This window comes from Malus sylvestris, chromosome 2 (assembly GCF_916048215.2).
Source record: "Malus sylvestris chromosome 2, drMalSylv7.2, whole genome shotgun sequence".
Lineage (NCBI taxonomy): Eukaryota > Viridiplantae > Streptophyta > Magnoliopsida > Rosales > Rosaceae > Malus > Malus sylvestris.
Window position 1 is genome coordinate 28,576,139 of NC_062261.1, and position 15,177 is coordinate 28,591,315.

Sequence of the window (15,177 nt, forward strand, 5' to 3'; positions counted from 1 at the left end):
ATTGTATATGTCCGAATGAAAAAGAAAAAAACTACAAGTAATCTTCTTGGTGAAATGGCTACTAGGTATCAGTAGGGTGAAGTGGCTCGAAAGTCGAAGGTGTAGCAAGATCAGGTACTACTGGTAGCGAGATTTGGAGGCCAGTCATCTCTATGGCTCGTACAAGGTCTCTCATGTGGCCAGCATAGGCCTGCAGCTGCTCGCCCTGGGCCCTTATCTGCTCCCTCATCTGCTCGCCCTGGACCTGAAGCTGACCCTGTAGGGTTGTCACTTGCTCCTTCAATGAATCGACCTTTGCGGTGTTCGATCTGGAAGAAGAGGCACCAGTCTCACGAACTCGTGCTTTCCCCATGCCACGAACAACCTTGCCGTGACGACGACCAAGGTTCTGATCCAAGACATCAGTCAGGATCTGAAAACCTGCATCCTCGGGTACCGGGACATCCTCAATCGGGGTCTCAGGGGGAAGCTGCGATGTTGCTTCTTGGATAACAGCAGTGCACTTTTCCACCATAAGAGCCTGTAATAATAAAGAAAAAACATATATATAAATAATATTTGAACGATTCATGCATACATATAAGAATAATAACAATTACATTTACTTACATGAAGATGCTCAGTGTTCGCATCTCCAGTTCGAACGTAAACATCCTCGAACATGTCGATCTCTGGGAACTTAGAACCCTCCTGAAGAAAAAAAAACATTAAGAAAATTTTATTAATCAATAATAATAAATAAATTGTATAAAATTTCTAAATTAATATACTTTTACCTGACGTCGTGCCTTAAGCCTATACGAAAAGGGCTTCGAACCGGAATGGTGAAGAAGTGTCTTTGACTCCCGAGCTATCTTGCCAGCAACAGATTTCTTCTGTTAAACACACAATATGCATGTTAGTGCGACTATTTGAAATAAATTAATAAAAAAACCTTAAAAATAACTAAAACAATAAGAAATTATTATTAAAATATTATGTACATACCACAAATTTTGGGTCCGTAAAATGTTTGCAGAGCCACTCCCAATCCTCTGGCCGGTCCTTCAACTCGCTTGGGCAACCACTTAGGCGAGCAATCTCCGGAGTATCCCATAGCTTAAAATGCGTGTGAAGATAGTTCTTCCAATGTTTGTACCGGGTTGCTAAGGTCTCATCTAAGTAGGCCTTGACCTCGGGGGATATATCATCAAGATCAAAAATGACCTACGAATATGAAAAACAATAAAATAATAGTAAAAAATTTAATAATACTAAGATAATATAATTTGGTTTTTATTATTTGTAAACAAAACTAAAAAAATGATATTGAATCCGAATTTGTTTATTTAGATGAAAAGAATGCAAGAATCGGAAATATAATTTATGAACCCAATGACATTCATGAACAAGCAACTCAAACATGGCATAAAGTACAAGATTATAATAAACAAGATTCGATAAGATTAGCTTATGAATTTGAAAAAGAAACAGAAGAGTTAATTTCAAAATTTGATGAAATAGATCAAAATGAATTAAATAACCAGATAAAAGAGTTAGATGATTGAATTTCATTACCAAATTCGAAACATACCTAAGTAATCCAGTAAGTCAAAATGAATATACAGAACATCAAGAAGAACAATATTTTTATGAAGAACCAAGTAGTTAAAGGCTAAAAATTAATATACTAACAAACAACTTCATTATAAAGGCTAAAAATTAATATACTAACCGACAACTTGTCTCGCACCAAATCCTTCGTCCTATCGGGAATTTCTGCCCACTTCTCCCACTGCATAGGACAATTTTGTTTAATAACAACACCACAGCTACTAACGACGATGCTATGCTGCTGTGCTGTAGCAGCTCCACGATGTACCGGGTCATACTCAATCTTGATCTTAGAGCCAGTCAGACGTTGTGACAGCCCGTCCCTAATTTTAAGAATTTTTAAAGTTTTAATAAAGGATTTTACAAAAATGCCCTTCGAGACACGCACATCATTCGAGGTTAATCGTTGTGTCGTGCCATCTAAGATTTGTTTTCTTGACATATCCTCGTAGTACTCGTCGTTACGGACGTGTGGGCGCAGACGGTTCGTGATTTGGAGTTATATCGAAGAAGTTATTAACGTTTGAAATTTGGAATTTTAAGGAATTATAATTTTAGTAAAATATAGAAATTCTTTTATGAAATTGGACGGCCCAGATTTATTGATGAATGAAATGGATGGCTGGGATGAGAGAAAGGTTTTTGGTGTGTGTATGTGTATGAGAAGAAGAAACAGAAAACAGAAAAGAAGAAGAGACTGGGCAGAAATGCCCAATCGGAGAAGAAGAAGGTGAGAGCAAACCAGAAGAAGGGAGAGGAAGAAGCTGACCAATCAGGGGAAGGAAAGGAGGGAAAGGAGGGAGAGTGGTGCGCGGGGGAACAGGAAGAATGGGTCACCCTTGACCCGCGCGACCCAAGCTTCCAAATCGGCGGGTTTTCGCCATTTCCGTCCAAATTTCCGACGAATTGAGTCAAGGTACCACTACTAATCATCATCTAGGCCTTCCCTCTTTACGTTTCACCCCAAGAATCATTGAATTTCGTTGTGATTTCGCGAAGAACACCCCTACGGGTGCCGCGACCCTTTTGTTTAAATTCTCCAAATTTTGAAATGTTTTCTTTCAATTACTAACACCTTTAGCATTCCTTTAGGACCTAGAACAAAGCCCAAGAGGTAATTGAGGCGTTGGAACAAGTTTGAAGGTCGAAATGGAAACACCCAAATTCTAGGGTTCTTCACGGTTTTGGTGAAATTGAAGCACTTCCAGGCCAAATTGGCCTTGGCCTCAGGTATGAAAGTTGTTCTACTCATTGAGATCTTCAAATCTGCAAATTTTGGTAATTTTTGGAAATAGTTGAATTTTCCGGCGAGCCGGGGGCGGCCAACCGCCACCCGCGGCGGCCCGCGCGGCGGCGCGTGGCCAATGGCCCGCCAATGTCATTATTAGCTTGTGATTAAGGTTCTAGGTTCTGTTTTGATAATTGTTGGACGTAAATTGAATAATTGAACCTAAGTTGGTTACGATTCGTGGTTAGGTGAAAATGTGAATTGACGATCCGACCGTTGGATCGTCATCAAACTTTGATACGTTGTAATACGTAATATTTGAGGATTATAGGAACTTACGGATTGGGAATCCGATTTACGGATCTTCTGGAATTGAAGTTGTAAGTTCATAAAATAGAATGTTAACCGTCACTTAGTTTTGGAAATTGTCGGAGATCCGACCGTTGGATGGTAATGAAATTTTAGGAAGTTGTCCTAGAGGTATATTGTGGACCTCTGGAAGTTTCGGATTTGAAATCTGAATTGCAGATCATCCGGATCGAATTACGTAGTGACGTGTCTTATATAAGTTATGTATTCTATCGGCAGAATTTCTGAGGTTGGATTTGATTGTTGTTCTAGGCGCTAATCGTCATGACGCCTTGATGTACGGTGCTAGGGAGTTGTGGGCGAACTCCAGTGAGTGGGCAGTTTTGTTTTCGTATTACCTATATACTATTGATTTTTCCCAGAAAATGAATTTATATGAAAATATGCTTTAAAAATGCCATGCATAGAATTATTTGAAAATGTGAATTGTTATATGAATTACATGATTGAGATATGATGCATACATGTTGCATGGTGCTGTGGAGGCACAGGTAAGTCAGGTGAGTTCATTATTCATTTAATTGAATTGATTGATATCGATATAATTTGAGCTCATAACCTGCACCCTAGGTGTTAGTGCTTATATTATTCACCACACCGCACGCTCGCCTTGGATCCAAGTAGGTGGATGTCGTACAGACCATGTGAGGGTTCCGACATGCTAGTCGTATAGATCACTAGGCGTGATTCCGACTAGTGGGTGATCTTAGTTATGCGCGCTGATGATATGATGAGAGAAGCACTAGAGCGTATTTTTACACCTTTCATCGTATAGACTACCTTACGTAGTTCCGAGTGATGTGCAGAGTAGGGCCGTATAGGTCACTGTGGTGACTCCGGCTTAGTGAGATATTGAGCTATTGAATTAATCGTATAGGACCAACTGCAGGGTCTCCGATTGATTCCTTATTTCACCTGATTTATATTTTGATTTATGGCATGGCATGTTTTTCTTGAAAAGCGTTAAAGATTTGAGATTTGAATTTTGAGATTATATATGGTTTTATATATACTATTTTCTGGGAAAGTATACAGGTTTTACGGTGAGGGGATAGAAATATTTTAAATGAAAAATTTTCGAAAAACTTTGTTTTACTGACCCACTCAATTTTGTTTTGCGCCCCTCCAGGTTCAGGTTAGCAGAACTTTGGTGGCCACGAGGAATCCAACGGTGTTCTGACAGAATTCACAAAAGTAGGACTCACCCTCGGGTGTGTTATCTTAGTAATTGGAAATTTTTTTTAAAGCTTCCGAACTGTGTAAATGGTTACGTCACTCTCACGTGACGGCCAGCACGCCCTCTTTCGGGACGGGGTGTGTCAGTTGGTATCAGAGCCTAGGTTGCAATTCTGGACATCTGGAGAATTTCCCAGTGTCTTCTGTCAGAACTATACAGCCTCGTAGCGAGCCACGTAGTTCGGATAAGCCTAATTTCCCTGATATAGTAGTTTGGGGGGAAACTATTGCCATTGTGATTCAGTCTATTATCTAAAGAAACCTTTGAGACTGGTTATAAGTTAAATTTGAATACAGACTTGCCTTGTTTCCATTCGGATGTTGTTGCTAATCCGGTAGAGATGTTATGTCGTTTTTGGCTGGATAATAAGAAGAAGTGGCGTTCTTTGGCGACCACTATCCATTCTACTTTTCACCAAGAGTTTACGAGATGTTATTGGGTTTTGAAGACTTTGAGAATATGATCAGCGAGAGTAAAGAGGAATAAGAAAGGAATGAGAATCAGAATAAGACGATAAAGTTAAAGATTCGTCATATCAAAGACCTCGGAGGACTCAGAGCTTCAAAAGAAGTGAAGTTAGAACTAATTCTTCCAGCTGAGGTTTTAGTGCCACTGGTTCGAGGCGAAGTGATAAATTACGGGTGATCCCAGATCTTAAAGACAAGGTGACTCGAGTAAGGGAAATGTACCTTTGTGCCATAGGTATAATATTAGACACTTTGGATAGTGTGGGAATCAGTGAATGTGTGCATGTGGACGGATGGGACATAGAGGTATGAATTGTCCCTGGAATCAGTTGTTACCCAACAGTCTTCCTTAACATATCACTTGGAAAAATTGATGAGTAAGTCGTACAGGTCACTATATGTGACTCCGACTTATGTGCTAGCATGGATGGTCGAGTTGTAGACTCAGTCGTACAAGTCATTCTAGCTGACTCCGGCTGATATATTTCTTATTATGGTCGATGTTGCCAAAGAAAGTAATGTTGGAGCACGATCGAGGCGTATTTATGTATTTCTAAGGAAGAACAAGATGATAATATTACACCCCTCAGGAATTGTTACTTACTTATCGAGACAACAGTGAGTTATTTGTATTGCGGGCTGCAGACCGTAATATTTATAACTTATTTGTTGGATTCGTTAAGTAAGTAAACAAGTAAGGCACTTTATGTTGATTTGGTTTATTAAGGGTGTCCGGTGATGGTGAAAAATGTCATGTCGGTGAATTTTATTCCGTTGGATATTGTGGATTTTGAGGTGATTTTTGGCACAAAGTGGGTGCAGAATAAATGTGCCAAGCTAGATTGCTATGGGGAATCAGTTAATTTTTGTCGACCTGGATGACCAGAGGTTACTTTTGGGGGTAAGTAAAGTGGAGTGAGTTATGCCATTATTCCTGTTGAGAGAGCAAAGAAGATTGTTATCAAAAGGCTGCCAAGATATTGAGTTCATATGGTGCTAAATGATGTTGATCCTAATAGTATGGAAGATGTAAAGATGGTTAGACATTTTCTTGGTGTATTCCCAGATGACTTACCTAGATTGCCGCCAGGCAGAGATGTGGGTTTTATTATTGAATTGTTTTTAGGTACAAATCCTATGTTAGAGATTGGTTCAGGTTGAGTTAAAAGTTCCATTCAACTTATTATATCACATTGGAAAAGCTCCGGTTTATTTGTGAGGAAGAAAATGGACATTAAGGCTAGGCATTGATATTAGGTAATTGAATCGGGTAACGATTGAGAGCTGTATCCATTGTTATGTATTGATGATTATTTGATCAGCTCTGAGGCGCCTGGGTACTTTCTGAGATTGACTAGAGGTCTGAATGATATTAGTTGAAGATTAACAGTGAGGATGTTCATAAGACTGAATCCAGGACTCGTTATGGTCATTTCAAGTTGGGATGCCATACGGAGTGACGAATGCACCTGCTACTTTTATGAGTTTGTTGAAGGAAGTATTCCAATGATATCTGGACCGGGTTGTTATTGTTTGCCATTGACGAGATTGATAAGATTAGAGCAGTGCATGCTAGATATTTAAAGTTGGTGTTGCAAAGATTGAGGGAACGTTGATGTATGCTAAGTTTAACAAATGCTAATGTTGGATAAATTAATTATATCTACTTAAGGTATTCAAGTGGATTCTTAAAAGAGTAGCAACGATTAAGAATTTGGAACAATTGCGAACCGTGACTGAGGTTCAGAGTTTTCTCGGATTAGCAGGATATCATCGATAGTTCGTCCAAGATTTTAATCACTGCTTGGCTTTGGCGAGATTGATGAGAAAAGAGGTTAGGTTTGAGTGGATGAAATTGTGAGCAAGGTTTCAGCGGCTGAAGTATTATCTCACTCACACGCCTGTTTTAACGCTTCCAGATTTTAATGGTAATTATGTGGTCTATAGTGATACTTTTTTTTAATGTTCTTGGATGCGTGTTGATGCAACATGGTAGGATGATTGTCTATGCTTCATGGCCATTGGGATCTCATAAGATGAATTACCCTAATTATAATTTGGAATTGGCGGCTATCATTCTTACTTTGAAGTTATGGAGACATTATATTATTGGTGAGAAATGCAAGATTTTAATGAATCATAAGAGTCTCCAATATATGTGTACGCGGAGAGATATTAATCTTAGGCAACAAAGGTGGATTGAGTTGCTTAGTGATTATGATCGTGTGACGAGGGTGGTCAAGCTAATGTTGTGGCTGATGCATTTAATAGGAAGACCCCAGTGAGAATTAATGCTTGGTACGCTTGCTATGTTCATCTTCTTGTGGATTTGAAATCTACTGGAGTAAAGTTGAGTATCAAAAATCGAGAAGAAGGCTTACTTGCTAATTTCCAAGTTGGACCCATTTGGTAGATCGTACTCGATACTCAAGCGTTTGACGAAGAAATTCAAGAATTTATTTAAAGCAAGGAATATCGGGAAAAAGTAAGACCTTAGAGTTAGAGAATCAGATGGCAAGCTTGTACAAGGGAACAAAGTGTTTATGCCTAATGGTGTGGAATTAAAGAAAGCAATTTTGACGATGTACATTATTCCACTTCTACAATGCATCCCAAAAGTACTAAGATTTATCATACCATTCGTTCATGTACTATTGACGGGTATGAAAAGAGAAATGGCGAAGTATGTTAGTAGGCGTATTATCAGTCATCAGGTTAACGCAGAAAGAAATAAGTCTTTTGGAATAATGTGGTCATTTCCCATTCCACGGCGGAAATGGGAGAATATTACTATGGATTTCGTGGACAAGCTTCCTCGTATACAAAATAGTTAGGTTGGAATTTGAATAATAATTGATCGACTGGTGACGTCAGCGTATGTTACCTCAGTATGAGAACACCAACCTTTCCAGACAAGCGCAACATTTATTTGTTTGTTTTATGGAAAAAGAGATTTGGGATCTGTTAAACTTCTTGGGTATGTTGGTCCCTTCAGTTTGTTCCCTTGAGTAACGCCATAAGGCCGTGTAAAGCTATGTCTTGTGTTTCGAAATTGTTAGAATTGGGGACGGATAGTATTCAAGGCCCTGAGTTAGTGGATGAGACTATTCGGAATATTCAAGTAATTAAGTCTAACTTGGAAGTGGGCCAGGATCGGCTGAAGAGCTTAGCAGACAAACATGCCACTGACCGGATGTATATGTAGGTGATCGAATGATTTTGAAATTATCACCTTGGAAAAGTATGATTCGTTTTAAAAAGAAAAACAAGTAAGTCCTAGATACGTCAGACCATCTATGATCATCGAACGAGTCAGTGAAGTTACGTACAGGCTGAGTTGCCTCCAGAGCCGATGAAAGGGCATGATATGTTTTATGTTTCGATACTTCGACATTAAACCTCATATCCTTCACGAGTGATACCTTCGCAACCTTTGGAAGTCAATATGGATTTGACGTATGATGAGGAGCCAGTGCCTATCTTGTATTAGAAAGATGATGTACTGAGAAATAAGACTATGAGTTTGGTGAAAGTTTATGGAGGAATCTTTCAGTGGAAGAAGCTACTTAGAAATCAAAGAATCGAATGAGAGAGATGTGTTTCGGGCTGTTTCATGGATATTGATGGATTGTAAAGATTGTGTAAATTTCGAGGACGAAATTTCTGTAAGGTGGGTAGATTGTGACAGCCCGTCCCTAATTTTAAGAATTTTTAAAGTTTTAATAAAGGATTTTACAAAAATGCCCTTCGAGACACGCACATCATTCGAGGTTAATCGTTGTGTCGTGCCATCTAAGATTTGTTTTCTTGACATATCCTCGTAGTACTCGTCGTTACGGACGTGTGGGCGCAGACGGTTCGTGATTTGGAGTTATATCGAAGAAGTTATTAACGTTTGAAATTTGGAATTTTAAGGAATTATAATTTTAGTAAAATATAGAAATTCTTTTATGAAATTGGACGGCCCAGATTTATTGATGAATGAAATGGATGGCTGGGATGAGAGAAAGGTTTTTGGTGTGTGTATGTGTATGAGAAGAAGAAACAGAAAACAGAAAAGAAGAAGAGACTGGGCAGAAATGCCCAATCGGAGAAGAAGAAGGTGAGAGCAAACCAGAAGAAGGGAGAGGAAGAAGCTGACCAATCAGGGGAAGGAAAGGAGGGAAAGGAGGGAGAGTGGTGCGCGGGGGAACAGGAAGAATGGGTCACCCTTGACCCGCGCGACCCAAGCTTCCAAATCGGCGGGTTTTCGCCATTTCCGTCCAAATTTCCGACGAATTGAGTCAAGGTACCACTACTAATCATCATCTAGGCCTTCCCTCTTTACGTTTCACCCCAAGAATCATTGAATTTCGTTGTGATTTCGCGAAGAACACCCCTACGGGTGCCGCGACCCTTTTGTTTAAATTCTACAAATTTTGAAATGTTTTCTTTCAATTACTAACACCTTTAGCATTCCTTTAGGACCTAGAACAAAGCCCAAGAGGTAATTGAGGCGTTGGAACAAGTTTGAAGGTCGAAATGGAAACACCCAAATTCTAGGGTTCTTCACGGTTTTGGTGAAATTGAAGCACTTCCAGGCCAAATTGGCCTTGGCCTCAGGTATGAAAGTTGTTCTACTCATTGAGATCTTCAAATCTGCAAATTTTGGTAATTTTTGGAAATAGTTGAATTTTCCGGCGAGCCGGGGGCGGCCAACCGCCACCCGCGGCGGCCCGCGCGGCGGCGCGTGGCCAATGGCCCGCCAATGTCATTATTAGCTTGTGATTAAGGTTCTAGGTTCTGTTTTGATAATTGTTGGACGTAAATTGAATAATTGAACCTAAGTTGGTTACGATTCGTGGTTAGGTGAAAATGTGAATTGACGATCCGACCGTTGGATCGTCATCAAACTTTGATACGTTGTAATACGTAATATTTGAGGATTATAGGAACTTACGGATTGGGAATCCGATTTACGGATCTTCTGGAATTGAAGTTGTAAGTTCATAAAATAGAATGTTAACCGTCACTTAGTTTTGGAAATTGTCGGAGATCCGACCGTTGGATGGTAATGAAATTTTAGGAAGTTGTCCTAGAGGTATATTGTGGACCTCTGGAAGTTTCGGATTTGAAATCTGAATTGCAGATCATCCGGATCGAATTACGTAGTGACGTGTCTTATATAAGTTATGTATTCTATCGGCAGAATTTCTGAGGTTGGATTTGATTGTTGTTCTAGGCGCTAATCGTCATGACGCCTTGATGTACGGTGCTAGGGAGTTGTGGGCGAACTCCAGTGAGTGGGCAGTTTTGTTTTCGTATTACCTATATACTATTGATTTTTCCCAGAAAATGAATTTATATGAAAATATGCTTTAAAAATGCCATGCATAGAATTATTTGAAAATGTGAATTGTTATATGAATTACATGATTGAGATATGATGCATACATGTTGCATGGTGCTGTGGAGGCACAGGTAAGTCAGGTGAGTTCATTATTCATTTAATTGAATTGATTGATATCGATATAATTTGAGCTCATAACCTGCACCCTAGGTGTTAGTGCTTATATTATTCACCACACCGCACGCTCGCCTTGGATCCAAGTAGGTGGATGTCGTACAGACCATGTGAGGGTTCCGACATGCTAGTCATATAGATCACTAGGCGTGATTCCGACTAGTGGGTGATCTTAGTTATGCGCGCTGATGATATGATGAGAGAAGCACTAGAGCGTATTTTTACACCTTTCATCGTATAGACTACCTTACGTAGTTCCGAGTGATGTGCAGAGTAGGGCCGTATAGGTCACTGTGGTGACTCCGGCTTAGTGAGATATTGAGCTATTGAATTAATCGTATAGGACCAACTGCAGGGTCTCCGATTGATTCCTTATTTCACCTGATTTATATTTTGATTTATGGCATGGCATGTTTTTCTTGAAAAGCGTTAAAGATTTGAGATTTGAATTTTGAGATTATATATGGTTTTATATATACTATTTTCTGGGAAAGTATACAGGTTTTACGGTGAGGGGATAGAAATATTTTAAATGAAAAATTTTCGAAAAACTTTGTTTTACTGACCCACTCAATTTTGTTTTGCGCCCCTCCAGGTTCAGGTTAGCAGAACTTTGGTGGCCACGAGGAATCCAACGGTGTTCTGACAGAATTCACAAAAGTAGGACTCACCCTCGGGTGTGTTATCTTAGTAATTGGAAATTTTTTTTAAAGCTTCCGAACTGTGTAAATGGTTACGTCACTCTCACGTGACGGCCAGCACGCCCTCTTTCGGGACGGGGTGTGTCAGACGTACACTCTGTGCTGGCTTCAGCATTCGACTAGGCCCCCTAGTTTTTTTTTTAGCTGGCCAAAAATACTTAAATGGTGAAAACCCTAAGCTTAAATTTGCACAGAAAATTCGACATAACTTCCCCTAATAGTATAGCATTTCCCAAAACCTTAAAACATTAAAATAACAGTAATTCACAACCCACAACACATTTTCACAATCTAGCAAATTTTCAGCATCATAAAAATAATAATTTTAAAATGAAAAAAAAAATACAACGTAGTGATCGAGAATTAGAAAAAAACTACCTGGCTGGGAGGCCTCACCCTCAACCCTGGATGCTGAGGAAGTGTGATCAAGGAGTGTAGCTGTAAAAAATCATCAAAATCGGAGTTAATATAACCGTTAAATCGTGCTTTTTCGTTTTATAACCGTCGAAAAGTTTTGTCCGGTTACTTGATCTCTGAATGTTTGTTTTTTGCAATTTTTGGCGTATGCGATCTCGAAGTATATACAAACATGTTTGACGGTTGGATCGTTGAAACTAGTTTCGTAGAATGCGTGTATCTCATCAAAACAATAGATTCAGTAACACTTCAAAGTTTATTCATACTTTAATTAAGTATAACACGAGATTTTTTTGGTATCCACTAGTGTAAATATTTTAAATTGAAGATCGAATTCAATCATTGTATTCATATAGGGTCAAGGAGTGTAGCTGCAAAAAATCATCAACATCGGAGTTAAAATGACCGTTAAATCATGATTTTTCTTTTTATAACCGTCGAAAAGTTTTGTCCGGTTACTTAATCTCTAAATGTTTGTTTTTTGCAATTTTTGGCCTATGCGATCTCGAAGTATATACAAACATGTTTGACGGTTGGATCATTGAAACTAGTTTTGTAGAATGAGTATCTCATCAAAACAATAAATCCACTAATACTTAAGAATTTATTCATACTTTCATTAAGTATAACTAGACCTGGCATTCGTGTCGTGTTTTCCGTGTTCGTGTCGTTTTCGTGTCATACCCGATATCTTAACGGGTCGTGTCGTGTAACACCCGTTAAAATAAACGGGTAAAATGACCCGACCCGAAATCGACCCGATAATATTAACAGGTAATATGACCCGACCCGTTACCCGTTAAGGAAAATATATTTTAAACCAATAAATAATCAAATGAAAAACATAATACTAAATAAGTATATACATTCCATAATATCACATCCAAAACATAAAAACGCAATTTTTTTTTAAGTATATTTTCGCCTACCTAAAGTCTTTAATAGTTTTTTAATTAATGTAGAAGTGTAAAAAAATATATAAAAAATATATAAACACTCGTAATGAAAAGCTTTTTTCAACGATCCAACCGTCAAACTTATTTGTACACATTCCAAGATTGCATAAGTAAAAAATTGTAAAAAAAAAAAAACATTCAAATATTACGTAACGGAACAAAAGTTATCGACGGTTATAAACGAAAAATCACAATTTAACGGTTATTTTAGCTCCGATTTTGATGATTTTTTTAAAGATACACTCCTCGACCCTATAAGAATGTAATGAATAAATTTGATCTTTAATTTAAAGTATTTACACTAATAGATACCACAAAAACTTATTTTATACTGAATAGAAGTATAATATTAACTTAAGTGTTTGTTTAATCTATTGTTTTGACGCAATATGCATTCTACGAAACTTTTTTCAACGATCCAACCATCAAACTTATTTGTACACATTCCGAGATCGCATACATAAAAAATCGTAAAAAACAAACATTCATAGATTACGTAACGGAACAAAAGTTTTCGACGGTTATAAACGAAAAATTACAATTTAACGGTTATTTTAGCTTCGATTTTGATGATTTTTTACAGATACACTCCTCAACCCTATAAGGATGTAATGAATGAATTTGATCTTTAATTTAAAGTATTTACACTAGTAGATACCACAAAACTTACTTTATACTTAATAGAAGTATAATATTAACTCTAAGTGTTTGTTTAATCTACTGTTTTGACGCAATATGCATTCTACGAAACTTTTTTCAACGATCCAACCGTCAAACTTATTTGTACACATTCCGAGATCGCATACATAAAAAATGGTAAAAAACAAACATTCAGAGATTACGTAACGGAACAAAAGTTTTCGACGGTTATAAACGAAAAATCACAATTTAACGGTTATTTAAGCTCCGATTTTGATGATTTTTTACAGATACACTCCTCGACCCTATAAGAATATAATGAATAAATTTGATCTTTAATTTAAAGTATTTACACTAGTAGATACCACAAAAACTTATTTTATACTTAATAGAAGTATAATATTAACTCTAAGTGTTTGTTTAATCTACTGTTTTGACGCAATATGCATTCTACGAAACTTTTTTCAACAATCCAACCGTCAAACTTATTTGTACACATTCCAAGATCGCATACATAAAAAATCGTAAAAAACAAACATTCAGAGATTATGTAACGGAACAAAAGTTTTCGACGGTTATAAACGAAAAATCACAATTTAACGGTTATTTAAGCTCCAATTTTGATGATTTTTTACAGATACACTCCTCAACCCTATAAGAATGTAATGAATAAATTTGATCTTTAATTTAAAGTATTTACACTAGTAGATACCACAAAAACTTATTTTATACTTAATAGAAGTATAATATTAACTCTAAGTGTTTGTTTAATCTACTGTTTTGACGCAATATGCATTCTACGAAACTTTTTTCAACGATCCAACCGTCAAACTTATTTGTACACATTCTGAGATCGCATACATAAAAAATCGTAAAAAACAAACATTCAGAGATTACGGAACAAAAGTTTTCGACGGTTATAAACGAAAAATCACAATTTAAAGGTTATTTTAGCTCCGATTTTGATGATTTTTTACAGATACACTCCTCGACCCTATAAGAATGTAATGAATAAATCTGATCTTTAATTTAAAGTATTTACACTAATGGATACCACAAAATCTTTTTTTATACTTAATAGAAGTATAATATTAACTTTAAGTGTTTGTTTAATCTACTATTTTGACGCAATATGCATTCTACGAAACTTTTTTTAACGATCCAACCATCAAACTTATTTGTACACATTCCAAGATTTCATACGTAAAAAATCGTAAAAAAAAAAAATTCAGAAATTACGTAACGGAACAAAAGTTATCAACGGTTATAAACAAAAAATCACAATTTAACGGTTATTTTAGCTCCGATTTTGATGATTTTTTACAGATGCACTCCTCGACCCTATAGGAATGTAATGAATAAATTTGATCTTTAATTTAAAGTATGTACACTAGTGGATATCACAAAAACGTATTTTATACTTAATAGAAGTATAATATTAACTTTAAGTGTTTGTTTAATCTACCGTTTTGATGCAATATGCATTCTACGAAACTTTTTTCAACGATCCAACCGTCAAACTTATTTGTACACATTCCGAGATTGCAAACGTGAAAAATTGTAAAAAACAAACATTCAGAGATTATGTAACGGAACAAAAGTTTTCGACGGTTATAAACAAAAAATCACAATTTAACGGTTATTTTAGCTCCGATTTTGATGATTTTGTACATATACACTCCTCGACCCTATAAGAATGTAATGAATAAATTTGATTTTTAATTTAAAGTATTTACATTTTTATATATGAATGATTGTATATATATATTTACATTTTTTACACTTCTACAATAATTATTATTAATTTTATTAATTTTTCCCTCAAATAAAAAACATTATTCATGAGGGTTTGAAGGATTTTAAAAATCTAAACGATAATATAAGTGTAACAATTATCTATTCGTGAAGGAATAATGATAAATCACGAGTGTTTATATATTCTTTCACATTTTTCATACTTGTATGTATGTCTTCTTAGTTCTTGCATATACAAATACTATACTAGTATATTTTAATTTTGGACAAGAATATGTTATGTAAAATTTATCCTAGTAATGATAATAAGGA

General features: G+C 36.7%; 1 protein-coding gene and 2 long non-coding RNA genes across 9 annotated transcripts; 2 read left to right on the forward strand and 1 right to left on the reverse strand.

Moving 5' to 3' along the window:
- Window positions 1–4: 4 nt before the first annotated feature.
- On the reverse strand, window positions 5–11,520 carry LOC126589948 (uncharacterized). Of its 3 annotated transcripts, XM_050255403.1 has the most exons (7): window positions 11,477–11,520; window positions 11,182–11,242; window positions 1,715–1,892; window positions 988–1,206; window positions 777–875; window positions 610–690; window positions 5–520 (listed from the first exon to the last, which is right to left on the reverse strand). In XM_050255403.1, the coding sequence occupies exons 2-7, from the start codon at window positions 11,211–11,213 to the stop codon at window positions 62–64; spliced, it is 1,068 nt and encodes a 355-aa protein (XP_050111360.1). In that variant the 5' UTR covers window positions 11,214–11,242; window positions 11,477–11,520; the 3' UTR covers window positions 5–61. The 3 variants fall into 3 exon arrangements, with proteins under 3 accessions (XP_050111360.1, XP_050111371.1, XP_050111365.1); XM_050255414.1 differs by lacking the exon at window positions 11,477–11,520 and having other exon boundaries at window positions 988–1,167; window positions 11,182–11,453; XM_050255408.1 differs by lacking the exon at window positions 11,477–11,520 and having other exon boundaries at window positions 988–1,173; window positions 11,182–11,453.
- LOC126590086 (uncharacterized) lies at window positions 1,961–4,540 on the forward strand. 3 transcript variants are annotated; one of them, XR_007612056.1, is made up of 3 exons: window positions 1,961–2,509; window positions 2,686–2,823; window positions 4,320–4,540. It is a non-coding gene; the product is annotated as an uncharacterized LOC126590086 (long non-coding RNA). The 3 variants fall into 3 exon arrangements; XR_007612055.1 differs by lacking the exon at window positions 4,320–4,540 and adding an exon at window positions 3,410–3,496; XR_007612054.1 differs by lacking the exon at window positions 4,320–4,540 and adding an exon at window positions 3,443–3,496 and having other exon boundaries at window positions 1,962–2,509.
- On the forward strand, window positions 8,884–11,198 carry LOC126590094 (uncharacterized). Of its 3 annotated transcripts, none has more exons than XR_007612059.1 (3): window positions 8,884–9,182; window positions 9,359–9,496; window positions 10,993–11,198. It is a non-coding gene; the product is annotated as an uncharacterized LOC126590094 (long non-coding RNA). The 3 variants fall into 3 exon arrangements; XR_007612058.1 differs by lacking the exon at window positions 10,993–11,198 and adding an exon at window positions 10,083–10,169; XR_007612057.1 differs by lacking the exon at window positions 10,993–11,198 and adding an exon at window positions 10,116–10,169.
- Window positions 11,521–15,177: the final 3,657 nt, after the last annotated feature.